The sequence below is a fragment of the Strigops habroptila genome, chromosome 11 (assembly GCF_004027225.2).
Source record: "Strigops habroptila isolate Jane chromosome 11, bStrHab1.2.pri, whole genome shotgun sequence".
Lineage (NCBI taxonomy): Eukaryota > Metazoa > Chordata > Aves > Psittaciformes > Psittacidae > Strigops > Strigops habroptila.
The window spans coordinates 359,855-374,387 of NC_046360.1; the positions used below are offsets into that span (position 1 = coordinate 359,855).

Consider the following 14,533-nt stretch of genomic DNA (forward strand, 5'->3'; position numbering starts at 1 on the left):
GGGAGCAGCTCTTTGGGTTTCAGCAGGCCCACCTCAGCCAAGGCGCTCTCATATGGAGTTTCCAGTGAAGTGGTACCCAGCTTTATTATGAGCAGGAGTACTCCTGGGGTTGGCACAGGGCAGCAGCCACTGCAGGAGTTCAGAGGTTGCTCTGCCTGCACAAAGAGCTGCTCTAGGTCCTGTGAGATCCAAGTTTGTAACGTGGTGGCTGCTTCTTCCAGGACTGACTTTGACTAGGGCATGAGTCACTCCTCAGTGTCCCATCTCAGAGAAGCTTGTGGTTTTAAATGAGAGCTTCTTTCTTACATCACCACTAAAACTGTCAGGTCAGCCATCCTCCCTAAAGTGATTTCACACAGGAGCCTTTTAGACATGTCCAGAAAGCTACCAAATTTTGGCTACTTGGAATCAAGTTATGTGAGTGCTGGGTGATGCTTACACTCAGTGCTGAGGTCTACTTTGTAGTGTTCCTGGGCTCATGCACTGCACTGTTATGCTGCTGTCCTGCCTGTGTGCACAGCAGTTGCATAGTACATACCTGTAACACAAGCAGAGCTTACATATGGAAAGAGGTTAAATGCTTATAGTGTTGCATTAACTGTAGGGTAACCTCTATACTTCTACACAGAACAGTTACACTGATGTAAGATAGGCTGGGATTTGGTGAAGGCAGAACTCATCCTGTGATGCTTTCAGATGTAGGTATTCCTTTGGCATATGTTCAGAACCAATCTGCTGAAGGTGCCTTCCCCTCACCACCCCCAAAATACACTCAGTGAACCAGGAAACATTTGCTTACATGCAAGAGTAAGCACATGCCTGTGAGAAGGTGCTGGTTCTCAAGGAGAGCACGCTGCTGCCTGATCACAGATGGTACCAATGTACATCACTGATCTTCTGGAGACAGCCCCACCGCATCCTGTAGGATCAGGCACTGCTGCTACCCCATGCCCCGGGGGAGAAGGGAAGTGGAGAGGAATAAGCATGCGAGCTCATGCTGCAGCGGGCTTTTGAGTTTCACAAATGCTTAGTCCATGCCAGTTATTCCCCTACCTTGGCTATAAAAGTCTCTGATCAATCCTAATTGGTGTCTGTGTAAGGCTGCCTCATAGTAAGGTACCAGGTACAGCAGTCTCCCCTTGCCCATTTTAGAACTGTTATAAAGTGTTCTCATTTAAGGAGGCTGTGCAATCAGTTGAAGAATTGTTTAAATGTAACATAATTAGGAAATTACCCTTCTCTTGCAAGGGTGAAATATCTAAGAAACACATCTCTCCCAGTCACCAGGTCCCTATTAGTTGTCATTCTGTGATGCACATCTGCTTAACATCAGCCTCTTTACCTTATTCAGCTAAAAAACTGAAGCTGTCTGTTGTTCCCAAGAAAAAGAGAGCAATTAGAAACCTTTTTCAGAACTCCCTTCTGTGCCTCAGCTCAGTGGCAGAAGAATATGCTTTCTATTAAAGTGATAAATTGCATAATTGGAGGTGTGAGCAACCCCCACTGTAAGATTTGTCTTTGTCAGATACATAAAGCATTGATTTTCTTTGTTTGCGGGTGCAAAGCCTGCTGGTATGAAGCTGTAGTCTCCCATCACCCTGCTATGAAGCAGGGGTTTGTGCTAGCACAGCTGGAGTGTTTCACACGTGTCATCCTTCACTCTCACTGCAGCATTTGGACTGTTCTGTGGGTGCATCTGGGAATAACCCTACCTGCTGGCCCAGTGTGTGAGCCGCTTGGAGCTCCTGGTGGATCCTGTTATGGGGAGGATTTTATCAAGTCCACAGTGAAGGATTTATCTCTGGAATCCTATTACTACCCCCCTGAAGTGAGTCACTGGTGTCCCCCAGCAGATGTAACCACCACATTGTTCCTAAACACTGCTTTAATGTCAAGCTCCACAATTGTTCCACTGGTTGTCCCCACGAGCTCCTGATCCTCACGATGCTGGAGAAGAGATGCTGCACGCACCTGAGGTGCTCGCTGTTGGACGTACACCTCCCAAGCCCAAGAAACCATTTGACCATGTGGCAGTGTGTCAGTAGCTGCGTCCCCAGCCCGTCACCATGTCACTGAGGAGTTGCTGCTAGCTGCTTCTGTCACTGGTCTGTGTTAATTACAGCAGGAGAAGGAACTTGCTTGTACTTGGTTACAGCGTGTCCTGGCAGTGTGCAGTCGGCACTGCGCCCACAGCTGCCCGGCCCACATGCAGTGCAATGGTGCCGCAGGGATGCTGTGGAGCGGTTGCTGCTCTGCCACTGCTGCTCTCCCAGTGTCGCTTGTGCTGGATGAAGTGCGTCTGCAGCACTAAGTGAAAAGAATTAAGACCTTTAGAATTGTGGCAGTTCTTCCGTTATAATTAAGTTGCCTGAAAGGAGGCCTCAGGGAGAACAAATGCAGCTTGGCTATTGACAGAGCTTCTTATAACTTCTCTATCTCATGACCTGTAAATTGTGTTTAATAGCTAATCTGTCACCTCAGGTTCTTGTATCAGGAAAGATGGTTTCCCTGTTAATTTGAATTAGCACAGCATGTTTACAGTTCCTCGGTGTGGAAGTACTGCTCTGTTAATGCTGCTGCCTCTTGCTCTGGCCAGTAGATCTTCCTGCCTTAGCATGACTCTTCCAATTGTGATATAGTTTTAGTAGAAACAATCTTGAGGAAGGTTTCTCCTGCCACTGTTTTGGAAAGTCACAAAAGGCTCGTTTCTTCAGAGACACAATTTCAATAGCAAAGTGTGGTTCCAGCTGTGAGGTGCTGAGCTCCTTAACCAAACAGCACCAGTGTTGGATGTGCTGGGGGGGCCATCCAAGTCATAGCAGAGGGGACAAGGGCGAAGCTGCCTCTTTGCTGGTAGCACAGGGTTATGCTATTTCGAATAGCAAGGACAAGTGTCCTGAGATGCCCTGTCACCATCTCGGGTGGAAGGAGGGACTGGATCTTTCCTGGGCAGGGTGCTAGGAAGGAGAGAGATGGATCTCTGTGCAATCACTCACCCTGACTGCTCCTTCCTGGAGGTTTGGAGATGGCCGTTGTGGAATTGGGTCACAGCAGCAGCTGGGCAGCAAAGGAAATGCACACGCAGGGACCATGGAGGACTCGGATCAGGGCCTTGGCAGGAGCAGCCGTGCTGAGGCAGCACTTATGCGTCAGGCAGAAAGAGCACGTCCCTGCTCTGGCTTCTTGCCCTGCTCTCTGGCTGTGTCTGCTCTGGCCCTGCCAGGGGGAAGCAAGGCCTGCGTCCTGGCAGATACAGCCAGCAAAGGAAGCTGCTTCTCACGTAGTTTTTCTTGTTAAATTACAGCTGTTTCTCAGTGGTAGGAACTCAGGTTTTCAATTAGCTATGTTTATTTAAGATGTCCCATGGGGACAGATGCTCCAGCTGCTGGAACACTGTCGTCTTTGCTGCAGTCCCAAGGTTGTTTGGGGCTCAGTAACAATGTTTTGTTAGAAGGACCCTGGTGCTGCACAGCGAGGACTGTGGTCTTCAGAGCCATGGGATGATTGGCAAAGCAGAAGTACGTGAAGATGCTGGTGAATGCACGCTGGCCTGCTCGTGTTGCAGGGTAAGCAGCAGAGGCATCTCCTGTCTTCAAGCCGATGCTGGCTGCAAGTGTGCAGGTTCTCCAGAAGCAGGTATTCGATGGGTATTTATCCTGGAAAGAAAAGGCTGCAGAGTCCTTATGGAGGCCCAGCCTGTAGCATCCTTATGTCAGGTTAAACTTTCTGCTTCTGGTGTCTGGCAGTGCTTTGGCATCAGCCTGCAGGGTCTCAGGATGTGAGCTTACTGGGTGGAGGATGGAAGAGATGGCGTTAGTTTGCGATGTACTCTGCAGGCGAGTATCCATCACTTGTCTGCTTTCTGAAGAGCTGCCATACATGGGATCGTTTGCCATGTTGGCAGGACTTGGTGTAGATGTTAAAGATGTTAAAGGTCCCGGGAGGTGACGTGAGGTGTGGCTGCCTTCAGGGGAGGCTCTGCTCTGTGAGACAGCTCAGGCTGGTATGGGAGCAGTTTCCTGCAGCGATGGCTCTTTCTGTTTCCTCAGTGGTCTCTGCACTTTTGCAGTGCCGTCCTTCCCCTCTACCACGCACACACTGTACGCTTCAGAGAAAGAGCTAATCCTTGCCCTGTCTTCCTGAGTCAACCCTGTTCCTGCTGCCCCTGCCTCAGCTGCTCTGAGGGGTGTAGAAGAACTCAGCAGGTTTTCTAGCTGGTAGTCACATTCTTTCTCCAGAATGGCCTTTTGTGGCTTGGATTTCTATACTGGGGCCATCTGACTTGTTTCCATGAATACTTGACTGACTTCTCTCTCTTATCCCTGCAGGCAGCATCCTCAGCACTGAGCAGTCTGGGCCATGTGTACACAGCCATTGGGGACTACCCGAACGCACTGGCAAGCCACAAGCAGTGTGTCCTCCTCGCAAAGCAGTCCAAAGATGAGCTCTCCGAAGCGCGGGAGCTGGGCAATATGGGGGCAGTGTACATTGCAATGGGGGATTTTGAGAATGCGGTGCAGTGCCATGAAGAGCACTTGAAGATTGCCAAGGAGCTGGGAAACAAGCGGGAGGAAGCTCGAGCCTACAGCAACCTGGGCAGTGCTTACCACTACCGGAGAAACTTCGACAAAGCTATGTCCTACCACAACTACGTGCTGGAGTTGGCCCAGGAGCTGGCTGAGAAGGCCATTGAGATGCGAGCTTATGCTGGCTTGGGCCATGCAGCTAGATGCATGCAGGACCTGGAGAGGGCTAAGCAGTACCATGAAGAACAGTTGCACATCGCTGAGAGCCTGCAGGACAGAGCTGCTGAAGGCAGAGCCTCCTCCAATCTAGGTAAGGCCCTGACATGGAGCAGAATTTGTCAGGGAACGCAGTGACTGTCAGAGCTGCTGCCAGCACACAGGAGGTTTGCTATGTGCTATCTTCTCAGTTACCCAGCTTCACCAGCCGGTCATCATTAGTTGAGCAGGCACTTGGCAGATTGTGTGCTGATGTAATGTATCCTGAGTCCGTTCCTGCTGCTTCTTCACAGCACCAGGTGTGGAAGCCTCCAAAGATTCGTTTCCATCTCTGCCATGGGATGTGGTGTCTGTGCTGCTGATATTCCAGCTGCCGCTGGGGATGTGTTCTCAGCTGGCTGGGAGTCACAGAACAAGGCTGTTGTTGGTGTAACAAAACGTGTGTTTGCTGGCAGCCCCTGAATCTCTTGCAGGCTGCCCCATGCTGTAAATTTAGCTGCTGGAAGTTGGTGCTTGGTTCATTTGTAGATGCTAGTTGTATTCTGATGTTATCAACAGCAGGTAATTGAAAAGAACTTGATGAATTACTTAATTTCTCTTAATAGCTGAGTCTTCAGGAGCTGAATGAAGAAGATAAGGTGAACTGGAGAACACAAAACAGGCCTAGCTTTCTAATTAGTGTTTTGAATCTCCTCCTTTACGCAAATTGGGGCAAATGCGTGAGGCAAAATAGGCTTGTAAGGCAAAAGTGCTTGTGGCTGCTTAGCTAGAGGGCAGTGAGCACTGACCGTTTCTTTTAGCAATAAGCATCCAACAGGCAAGAGGGCTGGGGGATGAAGCCTTGCATCTGGCTTCCTGTAGCGTTTATGGAAGGGCTTTTGCAGAGAACAGCAGCAGATGCATCCAGTGAAGCACAAACTACATCCTCTGTCTCTAGTGCCAGCGTGGGGCTGGTCTTGTGGAGATGCAGAGACATAAGGGTCTGTGATGGGGATAGAGGGACCCACATGGAGGAGCAGGATCTCGGGTTGTCCAGGCAGGGAGCAGGGTGAGGTGTGAACTCTGTGTCCTTGGTGGGGAGATGGAGGTGTTGTCCTTGGCTGTGCTGGGGGAACACACCTGGCTTGGGGGAACACATGAGCTGACCCAGCTCATGGTCAGCGCCGAGGGAAAGTTCCTCTTGCTGTGAAGCTTCACATGATGTCATTGTTTCCAGTGGAAGCTGACCAGAGGGTGTGCAGGCTGTTCTGGTGGCATGGCTGTGTTCAGCCATGAGCGCCTGTGAGATGGGGGTGGACGTGTACTAAGCAACAGTGCTGAACCTGCAGAGATCAGAACCACGTTCATTTGCCTTCTTTCTGAAATACTTGCTGCTCTCTGAAGAATTGCCCCAGTTCTCTCTGAGCAAATCCAGGAAACTGAGGAGACGCAGTCTGGGGAAATGGGGAAATGGAAGCTGTCACTTGTTTTTTTTTCTTCCCTACATCGGTGTGGTGATGAGCCGTCTTGGGGTTTCCCTATTGTCTCCTCCTGCTTTTGTGAGCCCTTTGCTGCTGGGCACACCACAGCTCTCCTGCTAGAAAAAAAGGTTAATTCAAGTTCTGTAGCATTTCTTCCAATTGCCTCCATGGTCAGTAGAGTCTGTCTCTGGGCTGCTCAGCATCATAAAAAAAAAACCCAACAAACTGGTGACTGGTACAGAAACATTGAGAGGAGATGGGCTTAGCAGTTCACTGCAAGTGCTGATACTCACTGTAGTTGCTTTGCCTCATCCCAGAATGAAAAAGCACCACTGCTAAAGCAACCAACTGCTCTTGCTCCTCAATGTTCATGGGAACCACTTGCAGCTTAAATTCTCTCACCACTTTTCTGGCTCAAAATCAGACAAGCTAGAACTAGAAGATTCAACTTAATATCATTATTAATCTTACAGCAGCTTTGGATTTAATGATGCTTTCAGTATGTAATTCCAGAAATTTTTGTAAAAAAAAAAAGGGGGGGGGGGGACACGACGTCAAGGAGTTTTGGTGCAGCAAAGAATGTTTTTCTTGTGTTCTTGTGTTGGATTTAAGCCTAAATCTAACTCTCAGTTGGTATGCTGACTCAGCCACTCTACACTTCGTATTTGAATAGTTTTCCTAGCTTCTGAGTGCAGGATCTCACGTTTCAGCCGTTATTTGACTGTATTTTTGTCTTCTCTGTCAGGGTTAAGTTATACTGGAGAAAGAGAACATGCAGTTCTGGTTGAGAAAGTCTATTACTGTTGTTTAAAATGAATTCAGTACCAATTAAAAAGCCAAGTCTTAATTGTCTCTTTCATCTAATCCACATGCAAAACAAAACCTCATCAAAATAACCATGCTGACGGGCAAAAAAAAAAAAGTATGTAAGTGTGTTTCCACGCCAGAATGCTGGAGTTGGCCTCTGCTGAAGCGACAGACATTTTCTGTTTGTATTTCACGCATTTAGATGGAGAGCACTCTTAAGTGTGTTGTCTAATGCTGAGAAAGGCACACACAGAACGTGACACAGCCCAGCTGCTGTAGTGCTCTGCAGGGAGACATGATGCACTTCAGGACTCGGTAAGCAGAAGGTAATGGACTGAGGACAAGTCACAATGTACCAAGCCCTCCACACCAAGGAGATGTGGAGTTTAACCAGAAGTCTCAGACTGTCAACCTTTGCAAAGCAGATGGTGGTTGCAGATGCCAAGGCTCCATGTAGAGAGCTGGCTGTCAGCCTCTGCAGCTCTTCAGGATCCTCATTGCGATGGAGAGAGGACACTTCAGATTATTAATAAAACAGTTTAAAGTCCCCCTTGGTGCTTAGCATCTCTTTGCAGTTACAGGAGAACTTCTCTGCCTGTCTTCACGTGCTTGGCATGTTGTCCAAAGGAGCCAGATATTTTCTCTTGAAGCATTTTTTCACTTGGGGTCAAAAAGTGGTGGTTGCGCTTGGCTACCTCCTCCCTGACGCTGAAGGTGGGCGAACACCCTAGGTCCCTTTGCCCTGGCTCTGACTACGCTCAGCCACAGCTGAGCATGCATGGGTGCTGTCAGCATCAGCGAGGGGGCTGGGATGTGCTTTTCCCCCCACGCGTGAGCTTCGGAACCACTTTTGCTCCATGTCAGCTTTCAGTGTGTTCATGTTTCGGTCTGAAGGAGCAGGTTAGTCGAGAGCGATGTTAGCTCAGTCTAAGCTGGAAGCCATGGTGCATCCACCACGATGTGACCCCGCCACAACACAGAGGTTTGCTCTGCACTGGGTAATGCCAGTGAGGACTGGAGATCCCTTTGGCTTCTGCCACGCTCCAGCACGGGAGCTACAAAGACTGCTCCAGAGTTGGTCTGGCACTTTCTTACTGTACCGATTTTGTAGAATCATAGAATCAACCAGGTTGGAAAAGACCTCTAAGATCATCAAGTCCAACCATTACCCCAGGATTTGTGCCTGAACTGGGAAAATCGATGATTTGCAGAGGCAGAATGTAGCTTCTGTGATTATTTTGCTGACGTCTTATACAGGTTTCTACCCAGATCTGTATTCATCATTAAGGAAAGAAAGCTTGTGAATTAATGTAATTTGTGCCATTTTTGGTGCTTTATACTAGATACAAGGCAGTAAAGGCTGTCTCTTGCCACCTCCCTTCGGGTCTGCTGGGTTCCTGTCTTGTGTCTGTTGTGCTGGGTCCTTCGAGTGCTGTTCCAGAGTGTAGTCTAGCTGCCTGACCAGGAGACTCTATTTACTTGGAAGTCAATGATTATAGCTGTAAGAATGAGTCAGAATGCTGATGTGACAGTGTGTTTCTGGATCCTTCTTTCTTAAGTGCCACAACAGATGGGTGACAGCTCGAGCAAACTAATGTGACAGCAGGCTCCACGGGTGAGGAGAGTGCAGCTTTGTTCTGTTATGTTACTTGGTTTTGTCCAGGGTATCTCCTGGTAAACATTTGTTCACTGTTTTTCTCCTTTCTTGGCAGTAAAGAGGATGACTAAAACATTTAGGACTTTGAAGGCTTCATCTCCCATCCATCTACGAACCTCATTTTTGTCTGTTGAGGAATGCACAAAGAGAGAATATATTTGGTAGGTGATGATTTTGGAGTCCAAGTCAGAACCTTTCCTTCCTGGGCTGTCCTTTGTAATTACTGCTGGCAAATGACGGAGACACAGCAGGAGGTGCTGTGTGGGGTCTCTTACCAGGTTCCCTTTTTCCCCAAGAGCAACCTTAATCTTTTTAGGTGAAATTTTGGGAATTTGCTTGAGCAGGGCTTGTGACAGAGGGCAGCTTTTTTGGTGGACTTAGTATTCAGGGTGAAACTCCCTTCATAGCCTCTCCAGAGAGTGGCAGCGCGGGCTGTTTCAATAACCCTCTAGTATGAATTGTATTTCTCTGGCTGCCATTTGCCTTTCAAAGCCATGCTCAGTGTCTGACTTGCTATCTTCCTCTCCCATTTTCCTTCTCCATCATATGGGACAGGAGAGGTTGGTGTCTTGGGTCAGGAATTCCCATTATCTCCAGCCCCAGATACTCCGTTTCATGTCTATCCTTAAGTATAGTATGAAGTGCAGTGGAGAGAGTCTGGGTTGGGTCAGCATCCCTGACACTCTTCCTCCATTGTGAGTTTCTCCATGTTAAGGGTGAGAGGCAATTACAGTGAGCGTAGGACTTCTCACTCACGTCCTCATCTTTTATCCACCACTCCTGTGGACACAGTACCTGAGGTGTCAACGGCATTTTAACAAGGGACCACTGTGTGCTGACTTCTCTTGTTCTTCATAGGGAAGTGGAGTTTCTTCAGGGTACTTACCCTTTGAGGCTCAGCTGTGACATCCTGTGTGCTCACCAGGGCCTCCTAAATGACCTTGGATACCAAAGACTTTTCTTCTCTGTTAAGTCAGCTGGGTATTTGCTAAAATAATCTGCGGTGCTATGAGAGACATTGATTCAAGGAAGGTAAGATGGCTGAGATGGAAAAATAAGGAGAGGAACTTTGTGACAGGAGGAGGATTCACATCTTAAAGCTGGTGATACAGAGGTGGCCAGAGGAACCTCAGCCTGATTGAGCGTCTTGTGCTCTGCACACAGCAGTAGATACACTAGTACAAGACTTGTTCAGAAGGATTTTTTGGGCATAAGAGAAATTGCAAGCTAAAGTATGAATTTCACACCAAGCTCTTGACATTATCTCTTAATACATTCTTTTAATGTACCGGATGCTAAAGGCAGCAGCTTGAATTCACACTGCTCCAACTCCTCTTGCAGGCAGGCAGCTTTGCAGATGTTTTTCTCAGCCTAAATTTTCCCATCTCAGTGCCATCTGAACAACAAAGGCAGCAAGTCACAGGCTGGACCTTCCTGGGTGTTGTCTTGCTTTCTAAGGTATCAACTTTGAAACTGATCTAGGTATAGGGAGATAGATACTAAATAAAGCAAATATAGCATGTTCTGGATGAGCAGAATCCCTTGAAGCCCAAAATGAGCCTCTCTTTTTTCCTAAGAGGCTTCTGGTCTGTTTCTTGCAGTTGTTTTGTTGCCAAAGATTGCAGTGAAGGAGCTTGCATTGCGCAGGACATGGGAAAGAATGTGAAACAGTTCGTGCTTGACATGGCTTGCAGATAAAACATACATGAAACCAGTAGCAAGGTGCAGAGTCAGCGTCCCTTCGGAGCAAGCTATGTGTTTGCAGTCCAGGGCCAGGGTTGTCTCTGGCTTTGACAAGAACTTTGTGTAAGTGTGTAGCTGAGGGTAGACTGAGGATGGGAAAACACAGTTGCCAGAGAGACACAGAGCAGGAATCTTGGAAATCAGGGCAGCGATGGCAGCTTGTGCAGAAAGGATGATGGGCACCACTGGGTAGCACCAACACAGCAGGGAGTGAGCTGGGCGATGGCTCTCGCTGCCAGCACGAGGGCAGTGAGGCTCAGCAGGGACTAGCAGCCACAGTTGCTGGCAGACTGTGTCCCTGTGGTCTCCGTGAGATCTGGAAGGTGTTTCCAGCCATGTGGTGGGAAGGGTCTGCTTGAGTTCCTCCTGGTGTCTGACCTCCCGGCCAGTCCTCCTCCTGCCTGCCTGTGACTCAGTGTTTCAGCCTGTTGCCATCTGCAAACCTCAGCAGGTTGTGGCTGGGAGCTGCTGGCAGTGTCCTGGTGGCGTATTTCCTACTTGGTTCCTTGAGAAGTAAGGCTCTGTTTTATTTCTCAGCATGAGACACTTGGAATTGATGAAGCATAAGGAAATGATCTGTGAATGTGCTTTATTGAGAGGCTTGCTGATGAGCTCTTTCCTGTCCTGCAGCAGCCACTTCTGGCTGGGATATTATTGCTCATGTCATGACTTGGTGGCATAAGCACTTTCGAGCAGGTGGCCTAAGAGCAAATGGTCTGTGTGCTCTGCAGCACCATGGCAGTGCAGGCACAACTCTTGGAGGCAAACAGCATGTTTTTGAGGCAGTGTGTGTTCCAACAGTAGCGGATGTCCATGTTCCCGGCGTGATTCTTCGGCTCATGAGTAGTTGTTGCTGGCCTCAGATACTCTCCCAGAAAACCTGAGCTCAGAAGCTCAGAGTTACCCAGGGAATCCGTGATTAAACTGAGAGTAGAGGAAGATGCCTCCAGCAGCATTGAATCCAGTCTCCTGTTACTGCACATGCCATGTAATACAAATACCATGATTCATAAACTAACCACGCTCCATTTTACAGTGATGTTGTTCTACTGTAGGGCCATAGAACAACAAGGCGGCTGTTCTGGACCCTTGGTGCTCTGATAGTGAAAATAATTTCTAGGATTGATGCCCCTCTGTAGTTACACCAGCATTGGTCTTTAAATTGATTAACTCTTCTGCATCCAATAGGAATTTGCCTTTCTATACTGGAAATAATTTGCTGGATAGCTCCTTTTCTTCATGTTTCCAGATGATGACTCTGCCCTGGTAGTTTTGAAGTGGATGTCTGTGCATAGTTTACTGCTGATTTTCATCATCCCATTCTTGTTGCACTGGTACATAAGGTTGTCTAATCCTTCCTCCATAATAATCCCATCATTCCAGCTTTGTTGGAGCTGAGGAAGGATTTGGGTAGGAGGTGGACTAAGACGCTGGGGATCCAAGTCCCTGCTGCCATGAGCTCTAGCTTTGATCATGATTGTGGTGCGGGGGAGAGAAACAAACTGTCATCAGCAGCCAAGCGTCTGCTGTTTGGATCCTGGTTTCTTCTGCCCATGTTTTCTAAATGGCCTTGTCCTGATGCCTCGTTAGGAAAGTGAGCAGGATTTCTGAGCAACTTGCTGTGACAAGCACAGGTAACCCAGCTGCAATGCTTCGTGTTGACATAATGGAACCTGGGTTTTCAATCTGCGATGTCCAGATTGCCTCGAGGAAGCAAATTTCAGCCCTCATGTTCCAGGCTCACTTGGAAAAGCTCTGTCTTCAAACCAAGACGGGGCTGGTGCACAGGCCTGATCAGAGCATGCCGCACTGGCCAGCGATGGGAGAGCAGCCGCATCCTGATCCTCTACATCTCTTCCCCCTGAACACGTTGGGTGTGACATGGAGATGGAAATTGGAAGCTGTTTTCTTTTAGGGACAGGGAAAGACCTGAAGTTGTCTTCAGGTATCAAGGAACGGATGAATCTGTGGGGTTGGTGTCTGCAGGGGCTCCCTCAGTGGCTGCTGGATCTCCAGGCCTGCTCACAAGTGTTTGCAGAGGAGCCATGTGTATTACTAGCACGGAGTTTAGTTGAAGCATAAGTTTTAATGTTGGCAGTCAGAGCTCCTGTCTCGTAATAAGTACAAGATGATTTGACCGACATTGAAAAGCAAATGCAAATGCTTCCTCATTCAGCATGTGGAGTATGAGCTCTGGAGCCAGCAGGTACCACCAGTGGGGGGGGTGAGGGGAGGTAGCATGATTAAAACAGAAAATGGGCATTTTATAAGGCCAAGATGTGCAGTTGTTGTGATTCTGTGCTTGATGTGTAATACATGCTCCGGGATTTGCCTGTTAGGAGCAAGGAAGTGGTTTGTGTGAGAAGGGCTGTGCTGGGGATGCATTGGGTGCTGTGGGGAAGGGCCAGGCTGCAGGGAGCCCCTGACATGGTGCGGTCTTGCTCCACACAAGGGTTTGTGTGGAGCAGTGTTTTGATTGAGCCCGTGTCTGTTGTTTTCCAGGAATCATTCACCAGATGAAAGGTGACTACGACACTGCGCTGCGGCTGCATAAGACGCATCTGTCCATAGCTCAGGAGCTGAGCGATTACGCGGCCCAGGGCCGGGCCTATGGCAACATGGGCAACGCTTACAACGCGCTCGGCATGTATGATCAGGCTGTCAAGTACCACCGGCAGGAGCTGCAGATCTCGATGGAAGTCAATGACCGTGCCTCCCAGGCATCCACACACGGGAACTTAGCAGTTGCCTATCAAGCACTGGGTGCTCATGACCGTGCTCTGCAGCACTACCAAAATCATCTCAACATTGCCCGGGAGCTGCGAGACATCCAGAGTGAAGCACGGGCCCTCAGCAACTTGGGCAACTTCCACTGCTCACGAGGAGAGTACGTGCAGGCAGCCCCTTACTATGAGCAGTACCTGCGCTTGTCCCCAGAGCTGCAGGACATGGAAGGGGAGGGGAAGGTTTGCCATAACCTTGGCTATGCCCATTACTGCCTTGGGAACTACGAGGAGGCTGTTAAGTACTACGAGCAGGACCTTGCCTTAGCAAAGGATCTTCATGACAAGCTGAGCCAAGCTAAAGCCTATTGCAATCTGGGCCTGGCCTTCAAAGCCTTGATGGACTTCGGCAAAGCAGAGGAGTGTCAAAAGTACCTGTTGTCCTTGGCTCAGTCTCTGAACAATTCCCAGGCCAAATTCCGAGCTCTGGGGAACTTGGGGGATATTTTTGTCTGTAAAAAAGACGTAAATGGTGCAATAAAATTTTATGAGCAGCAACTGAGCTTAGCCCATCATGTTAAAGACAGGAGACTGGAAGCCAGTGCCTATGCAGCCTTGGGCTCTGCATACAGAATGGTACAGAAATGTGACAAGGCTTTAGGTTACCACACGCAGGAGCTGGAGGTGCACCAGGAGCTGGGAGATATGCTGGGTGAATGCAGAGCACACGGTCACCTTGCTGCAGTGTATATGTCTCTTGGGAAGTACACCATGGCCTTCAAATGTTACGAAGAACAGCTGGAGCTTGGGCAGAAGTTGAAGGACCCCTGCATAGAAGCCCAAGTCTATGGTAACATGGGCATTACCAAGATGAACATGAATGTCATGGAGGAGGCTATTGGCTACTTTGAACAGCAGCTGGCCATGCTGCAGCAGCTCAGCGGCAATGAGTCTGTGTTAGATCGGGGCCGAGCATATGGGAACCTGGGAGACTGTTACGAGGCTCTGGGAGATTTTGAGGAAGCTATAAAGTATTATGAACAGTACCTGTCTGTGGCTCAGAGCTTGAACCGTATGCAAGATCAGGCAAAAGCCTACCGTGGCTTGGGCAATGGGCACAGGTAAGGAGCGCTGCATGTGTACTCTAGTGACAGATGGGGAAGTACAAACGGATGCATTGTGTTACTGATGGGGTGTGTTTGTGTGACCATTGTACATGTGCACGGGGATGTGGCACAGGAGTCAGTAAGAGTCCTCTGGGTGCTGAGGACTGTGCTACTGGCTCAAATAACGTAGCTGATGTTGGTCTGCCCTGAGAGGAAGAGAAGTTCACAGCGTGGCAGAAGAAGAAGGTTGATTCAAAGGTGCCGGGGATGTCTCCTGGAGGGAGCATTTGTCTCT

At 48.8% G+C, this 14,533-nt stretch overlaps 1 protein-coding gene across 3 annotated transcripts in view; it reads left to right on the forward strand.

Annotated features, from left to right (window-relative positions):
- The window catches only part of TTC28 (tetratricopeptide repeat domain 28), a 124,322-nt gene that overhangs the window by 82,181 nt on the left and 27,608 nt on the right, over positions 1–14,533 (forward strand). For all 3 annotated transcript variants that reach the window (XM_030502127.1, XM_030502128.1, XM_030502130.1), the window contains 2 exons: positions 4,329–4,836; positions 12,912–14,253. In XM_030502127.1, coding sequence (XP_030357987.1) covers positions 4,329–4,836; positions 12,912–14,253 — 1,850 coding nt within the window. The remainder of the gene's footprint in view (positions 1–4,328; positions 4,837–12,911; positions 14,254–14,533) is intronic.